A 19,928-nucleotide genomic window follows, 5' to 3' on the forward strand; every position below is an offset into this window, starting at 1 on the left:
GCATGCACCTGTAGTCTTGGCTCTGGCTATTCAGAAGCTGATGTGGGAGGATTGCTTGAGCCCAGGAGTTCGAGGTTGCAGTGAGCTATGATCATGCCACCACACTTCAGCCTGACAGAATGAGATCCTGTCTCTCAAAAAAAAAAAAAAAAAAAAAAAAAAAAAAAGAAGAAGTGATGTCCATTATAGGGAAACATCACTGAACTCTTTGGGTTTTCAAAAGTTGATAAATTTGGCCTTACTTAGCACAATATGCGACTTCTAATGATCTATCCTGGGGTGGCTGAGACTTACTGTTTGAGCATTCATGCTCATTCATTGCTGGATTATCAGCTTTCATCAGATTTAAAAAGAGAGAATATCATCTGTGGCTAAGAGGCTAAGAGCTTTGGCTCTGCAGTCAGACAGATTTGGGTGGAATCTGACTGGCATTTACCTGTTATATGACCTTGGACATACGTGTAACTCAGTTACAAAATAGCTTCAGTTTACTAATTTGTAAAATGAGAACAGTGATTATACCACCTCAGAGGGTTAATATGAGCATTAAATGATATAATGCTTAAAAATAAAGCACTTAAAACTGTGCCTATCAGGTAACTCTATAAATGTTAGTTATTATTATCATTAATCATAAGTTAATGACAGAAGTTCTAAAGTGTCCTTAATTTCAAATAAGTTACTATGGATTATCTAATTATCTACAATTCAAGAACCTTTTTAGGTACTTCAAGAAATTAGAATGAAGGAAGCAGCACAGAAAAAAGATACAAGCTACATGGAGTACTTGTTTGACTTTTTCTTCTTTCTATGTGTTGCAACCACTTTGTGTCACTGAAGACATACGGCTTTTTACTGTAGCCATTTGTGTACACGCCTTCTCTTTCAGTTAGACTGAAGCAGCTTTAGGACAGGATTCTTGTCTTATTCTTTATTTTCTGTTTCTTAGTCATGAACATAGAAAGTGTAACAGAATGAAGGAGAAAGAATTTGGGATTTAAAATCATGAGAATCACTTCTGAGTCCAGTGCTATAATATGTTACCTATTTGAAAGGACCCAGTTATCTCAACTGTAAAATAGAGATAACTGTCTATTTCATAGGGTTGTTAGGTAATTATATAAACAAATACATGTGAAAGCACCTCGTAAATCGAGATACATGGTACCAGTATAGTAGTTATTACTATAAGCCGTAAATATTTGTTGAATGAAAGAACAAATTGTAAGAACGAAACAAAACTTTATAATTTTACTATACTTCAGACCTATTTTTACTTTCCACACAATATAGATGAACACAAATTAGAAGAATTAGATTCTCAACTTCAAGATGCTATTCAGAAGATGAAAAAACTTGATAAAATATTGGCAAAGAAACAACGCAGAGAAAAAGAAATTAAGAAGCAAGGTCTAGAAATGAGAATAAAGCTGTGGGAAGAAATTAAGGTAAGAATTCTCTAACCTTATGCTGACATGTAAGAAACAAATTCTCCTGGCTGGGCATGGCGGCTCATGCCTGTAATCTCAGCACTTAGGGAGGCCGAGGCAGGAGGATCGCTTGAGGCTGGGAGTTTGAGACCAGCCTGAACAACATAAAGAGACCCCATGTGTACAAAAAAATTGAAAAATTAGCCAGGCATGGTAGTGCGTGCTTGTCGCCCTGGCTACTCGGGAGGCTGAGGTGGGAGGATTGCTTGAGCCCAAGAGTTCAAGGCTGTGCAGTGAGCTATGATCATGTCACTGCACTCCAGCCTGGCTGACAGAGCGAGGCACTAAAAAAAAAAATATATATATATATATATATATAAATATATATTTTTATGTACATATATAATATGTATTTTCTATATGTACATATAGAAAAAAAGAATTTCCTCTATAAGTTGAGTAAGAAAATCATGGACCATGGTGTTACTGTGGCCTGCCTTTATTGCTTTATTTTGTGGAGGTGGTGGCAGTGATATGTATATGTGTGTGTATGAAGGAGTTATAGGGGTGATATTTTTCTGGAACCTGAGAAGAAAACTTGGTCTGTGGCATTCAGATTTCAAGCACTGCACTGGCGTGTTCATCTCCCCAGGGACAGGCCCAGGGTACCACGTCTCTTACCAGCAGCAGGCTGGTAAAGTGCTGGGCCCCTCCATCTCTGGAATAGGAAGAGGTGTAATAGCTGCTTTCATCAAGTATGTATGTCTGCTTTCTCTTCAGCAGCCTTATAGTTTGGAGATAAATAGACACAGTTTAACCCTCTGGTTAGCTTCATTATTTGGGTAAACCTTTGTGACAAACAAGTTTTGGGGAGTTGACTGTTTCCTGTGCTGGTCAAGATCTTTGGGAAGCTGTAAAGTGCTTGAAGTCCAGGACTATACTTCATTTGCTCCTATCTCAACAAATTCCTGGTGCTCCATAACTTTCCTTGGCCTTCTTGGACCTCTTATTCTCTATAATATTGAGGGCTTGAAGTTGACTAGATGTTGGCATTGACTTGGTGTATAGCCACTGACTCATACTTGAATTTTGACCCTCAAAGCAAAGCGCCTTTAAGGTAAGGAACCGTGTGTAATAAGAGATTGGTTGTTTTTGAAAAGCCCTCCTTGAACAGTTGACTGACTTCTGGGAAAGTTTCCTAGACAATAATATGAATTAAAAATGTAGTAGTTAAAGATACATTTTTATGAGGTTCCCAGGAAGTCCATTGGGATTGAAAGAAAGAAACATTCACAATGCAATGCTTTAAACTAGATAAATCGTTTCTGGAAATTTTAGCAGAAAAAGTTAGCCTATCACTTTTTCCTATTGAATCTTAAAGCAAGTTTTTATTTCCTTTGAAGCAAGAATTATAAATGGAAACATAATAAAATAGAGTAACAATCTTGAAATGTCTGAAATTTTTTAATTTGATGGTGTATCTTTAGGTTACTCACTAATTATAAAAATATCAAGCAGAAACTTATGATACTTTAAGCAAGGTAATTATCATATAATGATAGGTGTATACTCTGACTCTATCTGGGAATACCGGTTGACAGAATTTTGTGAGAACAGAGAACATTTACAGATTTCCTCAAAAAAAAAAAAAAAAAGAAAAAAAGCCTGAGACTTCTCGTTTGTATGTATGTGACTGGGAGCTGTGTTGGAATTAAAAAAATCAATGATTATAGTTGCCTTCTTTTCCCATGTTTAAATTTAAAATTTTCTTTCATTAGTCTGCAAAATATAGTGAAGCTTGGCAAAGTAAAGAGGAGATGGAAAATACAAAAAAATTTTTATCTCTGACTGCTGCGTCTGAAGAAACTGTTGGTGAGTAGATGGAGATGTCATTCAGCTTTGTTTTTATCTGAGTCATAGAATGTTTGGATTAAAGTAAAATTCCCAATCCAGTTTTTCTGTCCTGTTCTTTGTGAGTTTGACTGTTCTTTAGGGAAATAATTGATCACATTAGGTAGGATTATATGAAACTACTCCAAGCTTAGGTATGTTTCGGTGTCTTTAAGTGTTTGTGTCTGCTTGACAGTAAGGGAGACAGGGCAGGGACAAACTGGGAAACAGACAGAAGTATGTCATTGCCTTTACTTCCTGTCTCTTTTAGGTGTCTCTAGATCCCACTTTCTGCATACAATTCCCTAACTGCTTAGGAGCCTGTGGAACGCCTTTTGTTAAAATCTATGACTAATTTTTCCTATTTCCTGGTCTCTCACAGTCCTGTTTATTTGAGATGAACCAATTCTGCACATTTATTTCTACCTTTCTCATTTGTTTCTATGTATATTTGTGAATCTTCTTTTTTGAAAACAGAAATATTATGGAGTCATGTAACCTTTAACCCATTTATATGATGGTGAAAATTTTAGGGATTAGAAACATTTTGTATTTTTATATATCCTAGTTGAAACATCAAAAAATACTAGTCTGGCCTATATTAAATTCATCGATCATTTACTTTTTGCATCTTCTGTTTTGTTACAGAAGTAACGCATGTGTAATCTACATAAGAAAATATTAGTTAAACAAAAATATTGCTATCAGCTAAATTCTCAACTTGTAGAGATAACCACTATTAATATTTTAGTTTACTGTTTACCTTTTGAGATGTGTTTAATGCAAATATCCATATATATATTTTGAGAAGAAAAATAGGATCAAATTATATATGTATATGGTATTTTGTAACCTTTTCCCGACTAATTTGTATTTCTGGAGCAACTTTAGCTGTCAGTAATAGATGTCTGTGGTCGTTTGTTTCCAAACAGCTGCCATTAGTTCCTTCTCTTTATTTGTATTCATTCTCCTCCTCATTTAGAGATGGAGTCCTTTTCTCCCTCCCATTTCAGTCTTGGCTAGCCTGGAACAACTTTGATTGATATACTACAGCAAAAATGACACTATGCCATTTCCAGGCCTTGTCTTTAAGAAGACAGGCAGTTTCTGCTTCTCGTCGAATGCTCACTCAGAGGAAAGCCAGCCACTATGTAAGAGGTCAGGCTGCCCAAGGTTGCCATGCTGTGAGAGGCCCCAGGCAAGCCATATGGAGGGGCTATGCAGAGAGAAGACGACTGTAGCCAGTTCCTGGCTATCGTGATTTTGGTAATGTCTCTCTCAAATTCATGTCCACTTGGAACCTCGGAATGTGTCTTTTTTTGGAAATAGGGTCTTTGCAGAGACTTAGTTAAGATGAAGTCTTATTGGATTAGGATGGGCCTTCAAAAAAGAGGAGAGGACACAAAGAGACATAGAGACACAGGGAAGAAGGCTGTGTGAAGATAGAGGGATGTAGCTACAAGCCAAGGAATGCAAGGATTGCTGGAACCCAAAAGAAGCTAGGAAGATGCAAGGAACAATTCAGAAGGAATGCTCTGCTGACACCTTGATTTCAGATATCTAGCTTCTAGAACTGTAGGGAATAAATTTCCGTTGTTTGCAGCCACCCAGCCTGTGGCAAATTGTTATAGCAGCCCTAGGAAACCGATACACTGACTATTCAACAGTTTCAATGCAGACACTGAATAAAGGAGCAAGCTTGGACATTTTAGCTCGACCAAACACAATGCAGAGAATAACCAAGGCTAGATATATGGCCCCCTGACCTACTCCAAACATCTCCAGCCAAAGGGAGCTACCCAGCCATCTGAGGCCCCATTCATAGTGGAGCAGAGATAAATTGTTCCTGCTGTGTCCATCAAATTCCTGACCCACAGAAGCAAGAGCATAATAAAATGTTCACTGTTTTATGCCATTAACTTAAAAAATTTTTTATTGTAAATTGACAATTTATATTTATGGGGTACAAAGTGATATTATGATTTTTGAATACAATATAGAATAATTAAATCGAGCTAATTAGCCTATCCATCACCTCAAATACTTAACATCTTTTATGGTGAGACCATTTGAAATTTAGTCTCTTAGCAATTTTGAAATGTACAATACATCATTATTGATGCCATTCACCATGCCATGTAATAGATCTCAAAGAAAAACTCTTATTCCTCCTGTCTGATACTTTGTACCCTTTGGCCATTATTTTCTCATTTTCCCATCCTCCAGCTTCTGGTAACCACCATTCTACTCTGCTTCTCTGAGTACAATTGTTCTGGATTCCACATATAAATGGGAACATGTAGTATTTGTCTTTTTGTGTCTGGTTTATGCTTGGCATAATGTTCTCTAATTCTATTCATGTTGTTGCAGATGATAGAATTTCCTTCTTTTGAAAGACGGAAAAGTACTCCATGGTGTATATATACCACATTTTCTTTATCCATTCATCTGTTGGTGGATACTTAGGTTATTCTGTAACTTGGCTATTGTGAGTAGTGCTGCAGTGAGCATGGAAGAGCAGACATCTCTTTGACAAACGAATTCCAAAGCTTTTGGGTAAATGCCCAGAAGTGGGATTTCTGGATCATATGGTAATTCTATTTTTAGTTTTTTGAGAATCCTCCATACACTTTTCCATAATGGCTGTAGTAATTTACATTCCTACCAACACAATGCAAGGGTTTCCTTTAATCCACATCCACACCAACACTTTATCTCTTGTGTTTTTGGTGATAGCCATTCTGACAGGAGTGAGATGATATTTCATCATGGTTAATTTATATTTCCTGAATGATTAGTGACTTTGAGCATTTTCTGCTATTTGTTGTATGCCATTAAGTTTTGTTTTTTACTTTTTATTTTGAAATAATTTTAAATTTATGGGAAATTTGCATAAGTAGTACAGAATTCCGTATACCCTTCCCCCCAGCTTCTCCTAATCTTACATAACCGTAGTGATCGAAACTCAGAAATCAACATTGGTGTAATACCATTAATTAAAGTATAGACTTTCTTAAACATTTACCAGGTTTCCCACTAATGTCCTTTTTACTTACTAGTATCCAATCCAAGATCCCATGTTACATTTTGTTGTCATGTCTCCTTAATCTCCTCCGCTCTGTGATAGTTCCTCAGTGTTTCCTTGTCTGTCGTGATGTTGACCCTTTTGGAGAGTATTGGTCAGCTGTTTTGTGAAATATCCTTCAGTTTTGGTTTATGTGATGTTTTCTCATGATTAGATGAAAGTTATGAATTTTGGCAAGCATGCTCTGGAAGTTATGTGCCCTTCTCAGTCGATCACACTTGGTGTACCTGATGCTGTTAGATATCGTTATTGGTAATGTTTCACCTTGATCGCTTTGTTAAGATGGTGTCTGCTGGTTTTATCCACTGTAAAATTACTATTTTTTTATTTTACAATTAATACATATCTTGGGGGAGATACTTTAAGACTATGCAAATATCCTGTTTCTTCTCCAGCTTTCACCTACTAATTTCAGCATCAATAAGTATTATTGCCTGAAATAATTATTACCGTATGCCACTAGATTTGGGGTGATTTTTTAATGCAACAATAGATAGCTGGAACAATGTGCGTCAGCATTACTTTTAATGATTATACATTAATTCATTAGATGGATGTGCCATTATTTGTTTAACTAATACCCTTCTATTGAACATTTAGATTATTCCTTTAGGTTTTCAGTTTTTAAAATTGCACATAATGTTGCAATGACGCCGTTAGTCAATTATTGCAATGATTACCTTCTGTGGTACGCTGAAAAACATCCACCTCAATCCCCCAAGAGATTTCTGTGTCCAATCTCTAGAGCCTGTAAATGTTACCTTATTTGGAAAAAGGGTCTTTGCAGATGTGATTAAGTCCTGGAATATTGAGATGGGCCCTAAATTCCATCATAGGTAGCCTTATCAGAAAGAGATGGAGGGAGAAGAGGTAGATAAGGAAGAGGAAAAGGTGCTGCAGAGACGGAGGCAGAGATTGGAGCGATGCAGCCTCAAGCCTGCTGGCAACCACCAGAAGCTGGAAGAGGGAGGAACAGAATCTCCTCTAGAACCTCTGGAGGGAATGTGGCACTGTTGACACCTTGATTCTGGATTTCTGGCCTCTAGAACTGTGAGAGAATAAAATTCTGTTGTTTGAAGCCACCAAGTTTGTGGTAATTTGTTAGGGCAGCTATAGAAAATGGATATACTTTGGAATACATTCCTATAAGAGAAATACTTAGTCCAGGGTTGAAGTTTCACAAGATTTTTATTCACATTGACTTATTGAAATCAAGTTAGATTCTTACCACATTGTATCTGAATGTTGTTTTCTATGCCAACAACAATGGATTTTGTAGTTATTTTTAAGCTTTTTTTTTTAAAGTGCAATCACAATAATTTGTATTTCTCTGATTATCAGGGAGGTTATATATTTCTTTTGTTTAGCCAAGTTGTGAGTTACCTAGTCATGTCTTAGGCTCTTTTATAAAGTGAGGCATTCTTTATTGATTTGAAAGACGTTTTTAAATATTAAGGATATTAATTCTTTGTCACAAATACCAAAACATTTTTCTTTTTTTAATTTAAATTTAATTTTTTAAATTCTTGCTCTAGTCATTTCTTTTATGTTATCATTCATTGGTACTCTACTTTTAAAGGCCTTTTATGTCTCAAGATTATATAAAAATATATATTTTCCTTTCATCAGTTATAATTTAATGAAAAAATTTAAATATTAACCCACATGAAATTTATTTTGGTATTAGATATGAGGTAGATAGTTGATTTAGTTTTTTCCCCCAATTTGCTAACCAGCTATTCCAAGACCTGTTATTAGATAATCCATCATTTCCCCACTTATTTGAAGTGCTAACTTTATCATGTACGAACTGGGTTTGTTTCAAGGTTTTCTATTCCGTTAAAATTTCTGTCTGTGCTGATGTTAATACCACTCTATTTTGATTATTGTGTCTTTGTAATACATTTTATTAGGGCAGTATTTTGGAATAACATGTTTTTCTCAAATCTGTTTTTTTTCTGAGTTTAGCAATTACATTATTTTTTTAAAAAGATAGTGCAAGAGCACCTCTAAAGCTATGGCTTATGAACTGCTTTTTAATTTATTTAAATGTCTAAAGACCAGTATATGAACGTAGCCTGTTTGGAAAAGTAAAACTTACTAATATATTTCCTTCAATGTTTATCAGGAATTCTACACCTTCCTAGAAATGAGACTACACCCCTTATTCCCAAAAGCAAAAACAAAAACAAAAACAAAAACATGGACAGTGTCAGGAATGAGATTCTGGATGTCATAGTATCTCAGCATCTATAGTTTGGAAACCAGGAGTCAAATACTGATTTTTCTAGTGGATAGGGCTTTTCTGAAAGACCACACCTGCTTGTGGTTGACTCTGGAGCAAGCAGTGTAAGACAGGCCACTCTGTAAGTGGATCTGTGGTGGCCTTTTAACATTAACCTTTTCGGTCACAGAGTTCACTACCCAGTGAACTTTTGGTCCTGGAAGGCAAGACATTTGTTTTCAGTTGCCCTTTTTTCAAAATCAAATCAAAACTATACAATATGTTTAATTTTTAAAGCTCCTGGCATGTATATTTGGCTTAAATCTAGGTTCACATTGTATTTCTGGAGTCACGTGACTGCTACAGGCCCTTTAGACACTTCCCATAATGTTAGATTAGTCCTGATGTTCTAACATGGAAATTAAGTGGACTTAAAGTTATGAAAGCTGGAGCTACAAGGGGCTCAAAAGCTATGTTAGGAGAATCATTGTTTTAAACATGATGACATTATTAAAGCGTCAGATTTTAGATTCTGACTTCTTGGTTATTATGTATTGGCAGTGTGTACAAAACAGGTAAGATGCTCAAAAGCAGGGTCAATGTTAAAGGAAAAGGGAATACAAGATACTGTTAGGTGAACCAGATGTCTGTTTCCCTTCACTCTTGCTACTGACTATCTTAATTAGTTCACAGTTGACCGGTTCACCGAAATAAAGAGGTAACATTATTGTATTACTGGCTTCTTCAGATTTAAATAGAATCTCTTTTTGATGATTGTTCTTTTACAGAAAAGCCAGATTCCTTAATGAAATTTCCTGCTTGCTGTTTACTTCATAGACATATGTTTTGGAGTCACTTATTGCCATACATATCTGTTTTTTTTTTAATCTTAAAAAAGTAGTTAGCATTTTACTTTAGGCTGCATTATTAACCTAATTACATTAATTTTTTTTGGACTACATGACTATTACCTTATTCTAAAAGAGGAAACTTTTGGAATAATCAGCTTAAATGTGTTGTTATTAGTAGAATATTTTCACTGCAAGTATGAAAGAAATAATTAGAAACACAAGAGTCCAGTTTGACCTCATGCCATGGATTTTTTGAAAGTCTCATATTCCTGCTATTTCAACATAGGCACTATCATAAGGTGGTATGAAACTACTTATATCTGTTCTACACTGAGATGAATTTCCCATTACTCATTGGATCTCAGCTACTGTTTTAATGAGAAATGTATAAAAATTTAAAAATACTTTAATCAATCATATATAGTCATAAATTTCTAAATAAAATATTTTTAGAAGTGTTATTAGGAAAACAGGAAAATTTTGCCTTTTTTCCCTCTATGATAATTTTTTGTTACCAGCACAGTTTAAGGCACTTGTAAATTGCCAGTAGGTGGCAGCATCTAGTTACAATAAGTACTTTAAAAAGCCTTAAAGCACTTTTAAAAAATTTGAAGCTCCTGGATTATATATTTGGCTTAAAACTGTAGAGCTCACATGGTATTTCTGGAGTCACGTGACTGCTGTAGGCCCTGTAGACAATTCTTGTAATGTGAGATTAGTCCTGATATTCTAACATGGAAATTAAGTGGACTTAATGATATGAAAGCTGGAGCTGCAAGGGACTTGAAAGCTATGTTCAGAATCATTTTAAGCATGACCACATTATTAAAGCCAGACCTATTTCAGCGTATCTACCAACATACCCAAACATACTTTCTTTCTTTTCATTTTTTCTCTTTAAACGAAGGGAGAAATTCTTAGGATGGGTATTTTTCTTTTCTAGTCAGTTTTTCTTATCCTCTTATTTAAGAGTTAGCTTCAGGTTGGGTGTGGTGGTTCATGCGTGTAATCCTAGTGCTTTCAGAAGTGGAGTCAGGAGGATTGCCTGAAGCCAGGAGTTTGAGAGCAGCCTGGGCAAGATAGCGAGACCTTGTCTGTACAAAATATTTAAAAATTAGCCAAGCATCAGGAGGCTGAGGTGGGAGGATTGCTTGAGCCCAGGAGTTTGAGACTGCAGTCATGCCATTGCTCTGCAGCATTTGTGACTGTGTGAAACCCTATCTCCAACAAACAAACAAACAAACAAACAATTAACTTTAAGGACTTTGGGCTGATGGCTGAATGACAATTTCCAACCTGTTTTCAGCTTCCAAAACACAAAAACCATCCCAGTTCGCTTGTAGCATCACCAATAAGCAACAGCAAATAAATGAAAAAAATAACTGTGTTTGGATAGTGCATTTACTTTTATTTATAGGTACTAAACACAAAAGAGGCCTTGACTCCAAGAGAAAGTTGAAAACAACATTAAATTGATTTATATCACATTTGAACCTTATAATCCAGACATATTAACCTCAACTTTACTGGGATTTTGAAGTAAACAATATTGTACTTGCTAGAGATCTCTGAAATATTTTAAAAGTCTGTCCCATCCCATTACTGAGGGGTCACTTTTGGGTTTTCTTAGAGGCATGTTGCAAAAATCAAAACTCTTTTTTTTTTTTTTTTTTTTTTTTGTGACGGAGTCTCGCTCTGCCGCCCAGGCTGGAGTGCAGTGGCCGGATCTCAGCTCACTGCAAGCTCCGCCTCCCGGGTTCACGCCATTCTCCTGCCTCAGCCTCCCGAGTAGCTGGGACTACAGGCGCCCGCCACCTCGCCCGGCTAGTTTTTTGTATTTTTTAGTAGAGACGGGGTTTCACTGTGTTAGCCAGGATGGTCTCGATCTCCTGACCTCGTGATCCGCCCGTCTCGGCCTCCCAAAGTGCTGGGATTACAGGCTTGAGCCACCGCGCCCGGCCTAAAAATCAAAACTCTTTACATCGCCAGGAGTTTTCCCTTAGTTTCTATCGTTTATCTAATGAATACAGGTAGAATTCAATATTCTTTGAGACAAATACATCTAGTGACAGGGTTGCTTACTGTCTGCTTTTGATAGAGGTTATTCTTTTTGTCTTTGTCACATTTTTCTCTCGTGTTTCTAGCTCCAAATATATAAATGCATATAAACACAAAACATAAACATCGTAACCAATTAGGCTTTTTAAAATTCGAGAATACTTCTTTCTAGGTGCCTTTTCTGTGAGATTCATATATGTGATACTTCTGCTTTTGGATGCTTGGTTAAATACTCAAAGAAAATTTGGTAGTCTCTTTCTACTCTGATATGCAGAGGATAGAGGGAGGAAATCACATAACTGTGCTGACTGACACAGGTAAGGATTTTGGTTTTTGGTTTCGTTGGAGTCTCGGCATTGCTTAGCAATCTCTGTTACATTCTCCAAAATGGTGATTCCAAACTGTTACTAACTGCTTCGTCTCCCATCTTCTGCGAGACCTTCCTTCACTGTGTTGTTTGGTCTTCCTTTCCAGAGAAAATGAATCTACAGGGTAGGAATCCCTTCAGATTCTTTCCTTCTGTTTCTAAGCTTCATCCTGACTATGCTCATCCATCCCCTGCCTCTTCCCTCTAAGTTTACATGAAGGGAAGGTACTCTTATTCTCTGAGGCCAGAATCAGTAACATCCCATCGCTTTCACTGGCTGTTGGTTTGTCAGCCATTCCATTTTTCATCTGGAGCTTTTTTAGAGTAAGGTTTAAAAAAACGAGGAAAAAGGCTTCAATCTCTCTGGCTCTTTTCCTTCAACTTACCATGTTTAACTCTTCTAGTCCTAAAACAGAATCGAAAAGCCACTGAACCAGTGAATGACCAGCAAAACATACAAATAAGCCTTTTTCCTCATTTTTTTTTTAAACCTTACTCTAAAACAGACACCACTCAGTTTCCCTCTTCTCCTTAAAGGTCAGACTTGTTGAGAGAATAGTCCACATCTCTTGGTGCTACCTGGTCAACTTCCATTTACTTCTTAACTTTTCCATGTCTGTATTTTCTACTGTCACACTATGGAAGCTGCTTCATCAGTCGTCCTCCTAAATTCAAAATCTAATGGCATACCTCCAGTTTTGATTGTACTTGACATCTTTAAAGAATCTGAGACAATGACCTCTCATAGCATAGTACATTTTTTACTGGATTTATTATTCCCTGCTGGTTTTCTTCTTTTTCTTTCCTTCTTCCTCCCTGTTGTTGAAACCTATTCCTTCTTTTATATGTTTTCTCTGCTTTGGTTAATGGTTTCATCACCCACCTAGTCTTCTAAACTGGAAACTCAAGAGCCAGCCTGAGTTCCTCCCTCATTGTTCCTTTACACTTCTTCCTTGAGTTCCCCAAATGAGTATTTTTTCTGCCCTATCTGTATCTGACCGGTTTTTTTTTTTAAACCCCCATTATTAAATGGTTTGATCTCAGCATTTCTCTATCAGACTATTCAAAGAGCTTTCAGTCTTGCCTCCATGGTGTCATTATTTTCCTGCAAGATCATTGTACTGGTTATCTAGTGCTGTGTAACAAATTACCCCCAAAACATGGCAACCTAAGCCAACAAACATTTATAATCTCATAGTTTCTGTGGGTCAGGAATCTGGGAGCATCTTAGCTGGGTAGTTCTGACTCAGGATCCCTCGTGTTAAATGGTTGCCCGGGTTACAGCCATTTGAAAGCTTTACTGGAGTTGGGGAATTAGCTTCCAAGCTCACTCACATGGTTGTTTGCAGACCTCAGTTTCTTGCTACCTGTGGGCTGGAGACCTTAGTTTCTTACTACACGAACTCTTCCATAGGATGCGTGCGTGTCCTCACAACATGGTAGCTGACTTCTAGAGCATGTAGTAAGTGCTCAACAAATTGAGTTATTATTAGTATTCCTGTGATTACTAGACATTACTGCATCAACAAGAACACGGTATGTGTCTCTTATATTATCGTTCATATGTCAAGGAATTTCTGCAGGTTTCATACATCTATTAGCTATGCATAGGTCTTATATGTCTTTTTATTATTACCCTCATTGGTGTTTAGCCCATCATATTTATAAAGGGTTATTAATGACATAGTGACTTCTTACACATTTATAATTTGTTTTCTATTTGTACATTTAACTAAATTATATTATTAATTCTAATTATTTTTACTTGTTTACCTTGTTTTAGTTTGTGAACATATGATCAGGAAATAATGTTAATGTTTGTGTCCTTTTTAACAGTTATTCCTATGCTGAGAACTATAAGAACTAAGTGTTGAAATTTATTGAATGCATTTCAATATATATTTAAATTATCATAAATTTTTATTTCATGAGCAACATATTTAATGTTTTAAAATTAATAGCTTTAAATACTAAATGAGTCTTTTATTCCTGCACCAACCCTTCTTAGTTATGGAAGATTATCCTTTTAATTTAGTACCAGATTTAAAGGGATGAATTTATTCAGATTTTTTGCATCTATATTTATAAGCCAGGTTAGTTGTATTTGCGTGTGCACACACAGGTGTGTGAAATGTTTGTTATGGTATAGGAGGTGTAGTTGGGGGTAGAGAGTAGATGTATGTATGTTTGCTTTGTCAGGCTGTGTGAACTTCATAAAATGAATGGGGGTGGCTGCTCACTTATTTCTATGATTTGCAACAGTTTATATAACACAGGGATTATCTGTTCCCTTAAAATTTGAAAGATTTCACTGGAAAAACCATCTGGTTCAGATAATTTCTTGGAGGCAATTCTCTAACTCTTTTCTCAGCTGCTGTCATATTTACTATTCTATTTCAGGTTACTAGCTATTCTGGAGTCAATTCTGGCAGTGCATCCATGTCACTAAGATTTTAAAGTATCCACTTCACGAAGATTTAAAAATTTACTAATATACAATCTCAGATAGTATTTTAAATAGTAATTCTTTTTCATATTGTTTGTACCTTCTCTTTATCTCTAATTTTGTTCATGTTTTCCTCAATCTTTTTAATCTGGAAGTTTTTTCTAAACTTTTTATTTGGGCACAGTTTTACATTCACAGAAAAATTATGAATATGGTGCAGAGATTTCCCCTATGCCTACCTCTAGTTTCCCTTATTATGAACATCTTGCATTTGTATGGTTCATTTGTTTCAATTAGTGAACCAATTTTGGTACATTCACATTTCCTTAACTTTTACTTAACGTCCATTTTTTGTTCCACAATCCCATCCAGGATGCCACATTCCATTTAGCCCTCATGCCTCCTCCTCAATCTACTGTTGGCTGTGACACTTTCTCAGACTTTTCTTATTTTTGATGGCCTTGACAGTTTTGAGTAGTACTGGTCAGGTATTTTGTAGAATGCCCAGCAGTTGGGATTTACCTCATGCTTTCCTCATGATTAGACTTGAGAGTGTGTGTTTTGGGGAGGAAAACCATGGAGTTACAGGGTCATTTTCATTACATCATATTATTAACACTGCTATTCATGTTAACTCTGATCACCTGGCTGAGGAAATATTTGTAAGATTTTTCCACTGTAACGTTACCGTATTTCCCCCTTCTTTTCCACACTGTACTCTTTGGAAAGAAATTGCTATTTGCAGCCCCTGCTTAAGGAGTGGTGCTGGGAAAACTGGCTAGCCATAGGAAGAGGGATAAAACTGGACCTCTACCTCTTCCCATGTACAGAAATCAACTGAAGATAGATTAAAGATTTAAATGTAAGACCCCAAACTGTAAAAATTCTAGAAGAAAACCTAGGAAATACTCTTCTGGATATTGGCCTAGGCAAAGATTTTATGACTGCATTCTCAAAAGCAATTGCAACGAAAACAAAAATTGACAATTGGACCTGATTAAACTAACTTCTGTGTAGCAAAAGAAAATATCAATACAATAAACAGACAACCTATAAAATGGGAGAAGGTATTTGCAAACTGTGCCTCCAACCAAGGACTATTATGCAAAATCTATAAGGAATTGAACAAACAAAAACCAAATAACCCCATTAAAAAGTGGGCAAACGACATGAAGAGACACTTCTCCAAAGAATACAAGTGTATGAAAAAAGGCTTAACACCACTAATCATCAGAGAATTGCAAAGCAAAACCACAATGAGATACCATCTCACACAAGTCAGAATGACTATTATTAAAAAGTGAAAAAATAACAGGCATTGGTGAGGCTGCAGAGTAAAGGAAATGTTTGTACACTGCTGGTGGAAATGTAAATTAGTTCAGCCATTGTGGAAAGCAGTTTTGAGATTTCTCAAATAACTAAAAATATAACTACCATTCAACCCAGCAATCCCATTCCTGGGTGTATACCCAAAGGGAAATAAATTGTTCTACCAAAAAGACACCTGCACACATATGTTCATCACAGCACTATTCATAATAGCAAAGACGTGGAACCAACCTAGATGCCCATCAATGGTGGATTTGATAAAGAAAATATGGTTTATATATACCATGGAATACTATGCAGCCATAAAAAAGAACAAAATCGTGTCCTTTGTGGCAACATGGATGCAGCTGGAGGCCATTATCCTAAGTGAATTAACACAGAAACAAAACTAGACATTGCATGTTCTCACTTACAAGTGGGAGCTAAACCCTGGGTACCCATGGACATAAACAGGAGAACAATAGATGCCAGGGACTCCATAAGGAGGGAGGGAGAGATGGGGCAAGGGTTGAAAAACTTTCTATTGAGTACTATGTTTACTATCTGGGTGATGGGATCAATAAAAACCCAAACCTCAGCGTCATGCAGTATACCCTTGTAACAAGCCTGTAGTGTACCCCCCAAATCTAAAATACAAATAAAAATTTAAAAAATGATGAAAGCATCATTGCTATGAATTTGTTTCTGAACATAGCTTTATCTCTATAGCATACTCCTGTATGTGGTATCGTCATTTTCATTATTTTCCACAAGACGTTACCATGTTTTTATTTCCTCATTGATCTAATAGTTACTTAGAAAATGATGATGACTTTCTTTTCTTCTCCAGAATTTTGTATAAGTCCTATATTTTAAAAATGAATATAGAGTCTCATAATATTGTCATGGTTTTGATATTTTTAAAAATAAATTTTACTGTGTATATTTAAGGTATACAACATGATATGAGATACATATATGTATATCTATAAATATATATAGTAAAATGCTTACTATAGTGAAACAAATTAACGTATCAGTCACCTCACATAGTTACCCATTTCCTCTCCTCAACCCCCCATCATGGGAAAAGCAGCTGTAATCTACTCATTTAGCAAAAATCCTGAATGTAATACACTATTATCAATTATAGTCCTTGAGCTGTACATTAGATCTTTAGACTTGTTAGTCCTACATATCTGCTACTTTTTATCCTTTGACCTACATTTTCCCATTTCCTCCCAGTGTTCCCTCCCCAGGTAATCATTGTTTTATTTCCTTTCTCTGTATATTTGACTTTTTCCTTTTTTTTTGAATTCCACATATAAGTGAGATCATGCAGTATTTTTTTTTCTGTGTCTGCCTTATTTCACGTAGTATTATGTCCTCCAGGTCTACCCATGTTGTGGCAAATGGCAGGTCCTCCTTTTTTAAGGCTGAATAATATTCCTTTGTGTGTGTGTGTGTGTGTGTGTGTGTGTGTGTGTGTGTGTTACAGTTGCTTTATCCATTCATCTGCCAATGGCCACCTGGTTTGTTTCCATATCTTGGCTATTGTGAATGATGGTGCAATAAACATGGGTGTGCAGATGTCTTTATGAGGTGGTGATTTCATTTTCTTTGGGTATATACCCAGAAGAGGAATTGCTGGGTCGTATGGTAATTCTTTCTATTTTTAATTTCTTTAGAAATCTTCATACTGTTTTCCATAATGGCTCCACCAATCTATATTCCCTCAAACAGTATACAAGGGTTCCCTCTTCTCCACATCCTCACCAATAATTTGTTATCTCCTGTCTTTTTGATAATAGCTTTCCTAACAAGGTGTTATCTCACAGTAGTGTTGATTTACATTTCCCTGATGATTAGTGATGTTGAGCACCTTTTCATATTGTTGGTCATTTTTATATTTTCTTTGAAAAAGTGTCTATTCACCTTGCCCATTTTTAATCAGGCTATATTTTCTTGCTATTGAGTTGTATGAGTTCTTTATAAATTTTGAATATTAACACCTTATCAGATATGTGATTTGCAAATGTTTTTCCCAATCTGTAGGTTTTTTTCTTTTATTGATTGTTTCCTTTGCTATGCAGAACTTTCTTAGTTTGATGTAGTCCCATTTATTTATTTTTGCTCTTTTATTCTGAACTTTTGGTGTGATACCCAAGAATCATTGCCCAGGGCGATGTTAAGGCACTTTCCTTCTATGATTTCTTCTAGGAGTTTTATAGTTTCAGATTTTATGCTTAGGTCTTTTATTCATTTTGAGTTGATTTTTGTGTATGGTGTAAGATAAGAGTCCAATTGCATTCTTTTGGATGTGGAATTCCAGTTTTCCCAGCACCCGTTTATTGAAGAGACTACCTTTTCCCCTTTGCGTCTTCTTGGACCCTTGTTAAAACTTAATTGACTGTATATGTTTGGATTTATTTCTGGGATTTGTATTCTGTTCTGCTGGTCTGTGTGTCTGTTTTTATGCCAGTATTATACTGTTTTGATTACATTGCTAATACTAATTTGATTACCTTTCTGTGTGATGCCTTCAACTTTAGTTTTTCTTTTTCAGAATTGCTTTGGCCATTTGGGGTCTTTTGTGGTTCCATATGAAGTTTAGGATTTCTATTTCTGTGAAAAATATTGTTGAGATTTTGATGGGGGTTGCTTTGGGTAGTGTGGACTTCATCACAATACTAAATTTTTTGATCCATGAGCATGGAATATCCTTCCATTTATTTGTGTCCTCTTGAATCTCTTTCACCAATGTTTTATAGTTTTTAGTGTCCAGGTCTTTTACCTCCTTGGTTTAATTTATTCCTAAGTATTTCATTTGATTTTTTTGATGCTATCATAAATGAGATTGTTTTCTTGACTTTTTTAGGCTAGGTTGTTTGTGTATAGAAATGCCACGGATTTTTATATGTTGATTTTGTACTTTATAACTTTTCTGAATTTATTTATTACTTCTAATAGGTTTTTTTTTTTGGTGGAATCTTTGAGGTTTTCTACATACAAAATCATGTCATCTGCAAGTACAGATAATTTTGCTTCTTCCTTTCTGATTTGGATGCTTATTATTTCTTTTTCTTGTCAGATTGCTCTTGCTGGTGCTTCCAGTACTATGCTGAATAGAAGTGGTGAGAGTGGGCATCCCTACCTTGTACTAGATCTTAGAGGAAAAGCTTTCCGTTTTTCCCCATTGATTATGATGTTAACTGTGAACTTTTTATAAATGGCCTTTATTATGTTGAGGAAATTTTCTTCTATACCTAAACTCTTGAGAGTTTTTATCAAGAAAGGATGCTGAACTTTGTCAAATGCTTTTTCTGCATCAATTGAAATGATCATGTGGTTTTTGTCTTTCAGTCTGTTAATGTTATTTATGTATCACATTGATTGATTTACATACGTTAAACCACCCTTACCTGCCAGGAATAAATCCCACTTGATCATGGTGTGTAGTCTTTTTGATATATTGTGAAATTGGTTTGGTAATATTTTATTGAGGATGTTTACATCAATGTTCATCAGAGATTCCTGGCCTGTAATTTTCTTTTTTGTGTAGAGTCTTCGTGTGGCGCAGGTATCAAGGTGATACTGGCCTCATAAAATATGTTAGAAAGTATCCCCGCTAGCTGATTTTTTTTTTTTGGAAGAGTTTAAGAAGTATTGGTATTAATTCTTTGAGAGTTTCGTGGAATTCAGCCATGAAACCATCTGGTCCTGGGGTTTTCTTTGCAGGGAAGTTTTTAATTACTACTTCAATCTCTGTGTTTATTATAGATCTGTTCAGGCTTTCTGTTTCTTCCTGATTCAATATTGGTAGTTTATATTTTTCTAGGAATTTATCCATTTTCTCTAGGTTATCAAATTTGTTGACACATAATTATTCATAATAGTCCCTTTTGATACTTTTTATTTCTTAGGTGTCTGTTGTAATTTTTTTGTTTTCATTTCTGATTTTAGATATTTGAGTCTTCTGTTTTTTCTCAGTCTAACTTTTGTTGATTTTGTTTGATTTTTCAAAAAAACAACTCTTAGCTTTATTGATTTCCCCTTCCTGATGGCTTTTCTATCCTCTGTTTGATTTATTTCTGTTCTGATCTTTATTATTTTCTTCCTTCTGCTAACTTTGGGTTTAGTTTGTTATTTTTCCAGTTCCTTGAAGCATAATGTCAGGCTACTTATTTGAGATCTTTCTTCTTTTATAATGTAGGCATTTATTGCTATAAACTTCCCTCTTAGAACTGTTTTTGGATATTTTGAATTTGT

General features: G+C 35.6%; 1 protein-coding gene across 9 annotated transcripts in view; it reads left to right on the forward strand.

The window, feature by feature from the left end:
- LOC105492489 (fibrous sheath interacting protein 1) overlaps positions 1 to 19,928 on the forward strand; it is a 259,605-nt gene that overhangs the window by 16,268 nt on the left and 223,409 nt on the right. For all 9 annotated transcript variants that reach the window (XR_011606159.1, XM_071067116.1, XM_071067117.1 and 6 more), the window contains exons 4-5: positions 1,294 to 1,448; positions 3,209 to 3,302. Coding sequence is in view for 8 of the 9 variants with exons in the window: in XM_071067116.1 (XP_070923217.1) it covers positions 1,294 to 1,448; positions 3,209 to 3,302 (249 nt within the window). In the remaining variant the exon portion in view is untranslated. The remainder of the gene's footprint in view (positions 1 to 1,293; positions 1,449 to 3,208; positions 3,303 to 19,928) is intronic.

The sequence above is a fragment of the Macaca nemestrina genome, chromosome 7 (assembly GCF_043159975.1).
Source record: "Macaca nemestrina isolate mMacNem1 chromosome 7, mMacNem.hap1, whole genome shotgun sequence".
NCBI classification, from domain to species: domain Eukaryota; kingdom Metazoa; phylum Chordata; class Mammalia; order Primates; family Cercopithecidae; genus Macaca; species Macaca nemestrina.